The 1,614-nt window shown below is 48.0% G+C and overlaps 1 protein-coding gene across 1 annotated transcript in view; it reads left to right on the top strand.

Annotated features, from left to right (window-relative positions):
- Window positions 1-1,614, top strand: part of FBXL20 (F-box and leucine rich repeat protein 20) — a 39,076-nt gene that overhangs the window by 29,654 nt on the left and 7,808 nt on the right. The window contains exon 10 of the mRNA XM_033520009.1: window positions 235-365. Within this exon, the coding sequence (XP_033375900.1) occupies window positions 235-365 (131 nt within the window). The remainder of the gene's footprint in view (window positions 1-234; window positions 366-1,614) is intronic.

The following is a 1,614-nucleotide window of genomic DNA, read 5'->3' as shown; positions in this document are numbered from 1 at the left end:
AGGAATTGCAAAGCCCTGCAGGAATCCCAGCACCTTCCCCCATCCCTCACCTGGCCCAGCTCCAAAACCTTTCCCTGCAAATATTCCCAAATCCAGTGAGGTTTATCCTCCCTCTGCTGCTCCAATGAGCCAAAACATCAGGAATCTGGAATTTTTTGGGCCAAAAGAGCTGGAATTTGGAATGGAGAGAGGGAAATCCTGCGGGGATTGAGTCTGTTGTGGTTTCCTTGGCAGCAAATCACGGACGACGGGCTCATCACCATCTGCAGGGGCTGCCACAAGCTGCAGTCCCTGTGCGCTTCTGGCTGCTCCAACATCACCGACGCCATCCTCAACGCCCTGGGACAGAACTGCCCACGCCTCCGGTCAGTTTTCCCAGGATTTCCCCCTTCCCACAAGCTCCAGGTGCTGTCTGAACCATTTCACATCTCACATTTTTTTACCTCTGAGTGTTTGGAAGAGGCCGGTCGTGATTTTTGAGTTGTCCCCCCAAATTCTTGGGGTTTAAATTCCTCCCAGCGTGGTGCCCACAGGCTCCATGCGAATCCATGATGAAAATTTGGGATTGGGTTATTTCTGTCGTGGGAAATGGGGAAAAAAAATCCAGTTTAACCAATGTTTCCTTCCACCCTGAGGCTGAACGGGTTTTTCCTGGTGGTTTTGTAGCAAGTGGAATTTGGGAAAACTTCCCCTCTGCCTGGCAGGGTGGGCTCCCATCCTCTGCTTGGTTTTCCTGGCTTTTTTAAGGATTTTTTGTTTTTATTGGGATGAGTTTCCTCTGGAAAATGTTGCTAAAACCCAGAAAAATGGGCAGAAAAGAGAGACTTTTATTACCCTGACATCCAAGTGCCTCAAAGAAATGGCATCAAATGCAATTGGAGCAAATCCAGGGAAAACAGGGAGACATCAAACAACATCAAACCTGTGTCTTCCAAGGAAAAACAAACCCCAGCTGTTCCCTGTGATGTCCCATTTTAGGAATTTGGGAACAAAGTGCACAGAAATGGGGTTGGAAAGGTAAAATTCCAGTTCAGTTCCAGCGGTTCCTGTGTTTACCTTCGGCCTCAGAGGATTAAGCTCCATCCTGTGGAATACAAAAGGCACTTCAGGAACGTGGGAGGGTTGTTTTTTTTCCTATAAAAGCAGAGAAATTGGTTAAAACTGTGGAGGGAACCCCTGTGGAGCTGCAGGAGCTGCCAGGATTTTTCTCCACTCCCACAGGAACGAGCAATTCACCCTAAAAGGCTTCAAACATCTCCATCGGTGCCTTAAATACGAAATATTTCATGTTCACCTGCCTGGTTTTTGGGAATTCTCCTTTTCCACGCTGGGATCTGTCTTTGGAGTGCAAATTAGAGATTTTGCTTCCCAGAACATTTCCCTCAGCCAGGCTGTGAAGGTTTTTGGGAGCACCTCACTCCAGCACTGGGTGTTTGTTTCAGCCTAATTCCCATTTTTCTGTGGCCCTCTGGAATGGAAGTGGCTGCTCTGTGTAAATTATCCTCAAAACTTTTAGGGATTGCTGGAAGCTTTTCTGGGAAACCCTTGGAAGATAAACCCTTGGGAATAAGGGAACAGGTCAGGCTGAGCCTCTGGAGAGCAGCTCTGTGGTGG

Source organism: Parus major, chromosome 27 (assembly GCF_001522545.3).
Source record: "Parus major isolate Abel chromosome 27, Parus_major1.1, whole genome shotgun sequence".
In the NCBI taxonomy this organism is placed as follows: Eukaryota; Metazoa; Chordata; class Aves; order Passeriformes; family Paridae; genus Parus; species Parus major.
The sequence above is the reverse complement of the archived record's forward strand: the minus strand, read 5'-3'. Positions and strand labels throughout refer to the sequence as shown.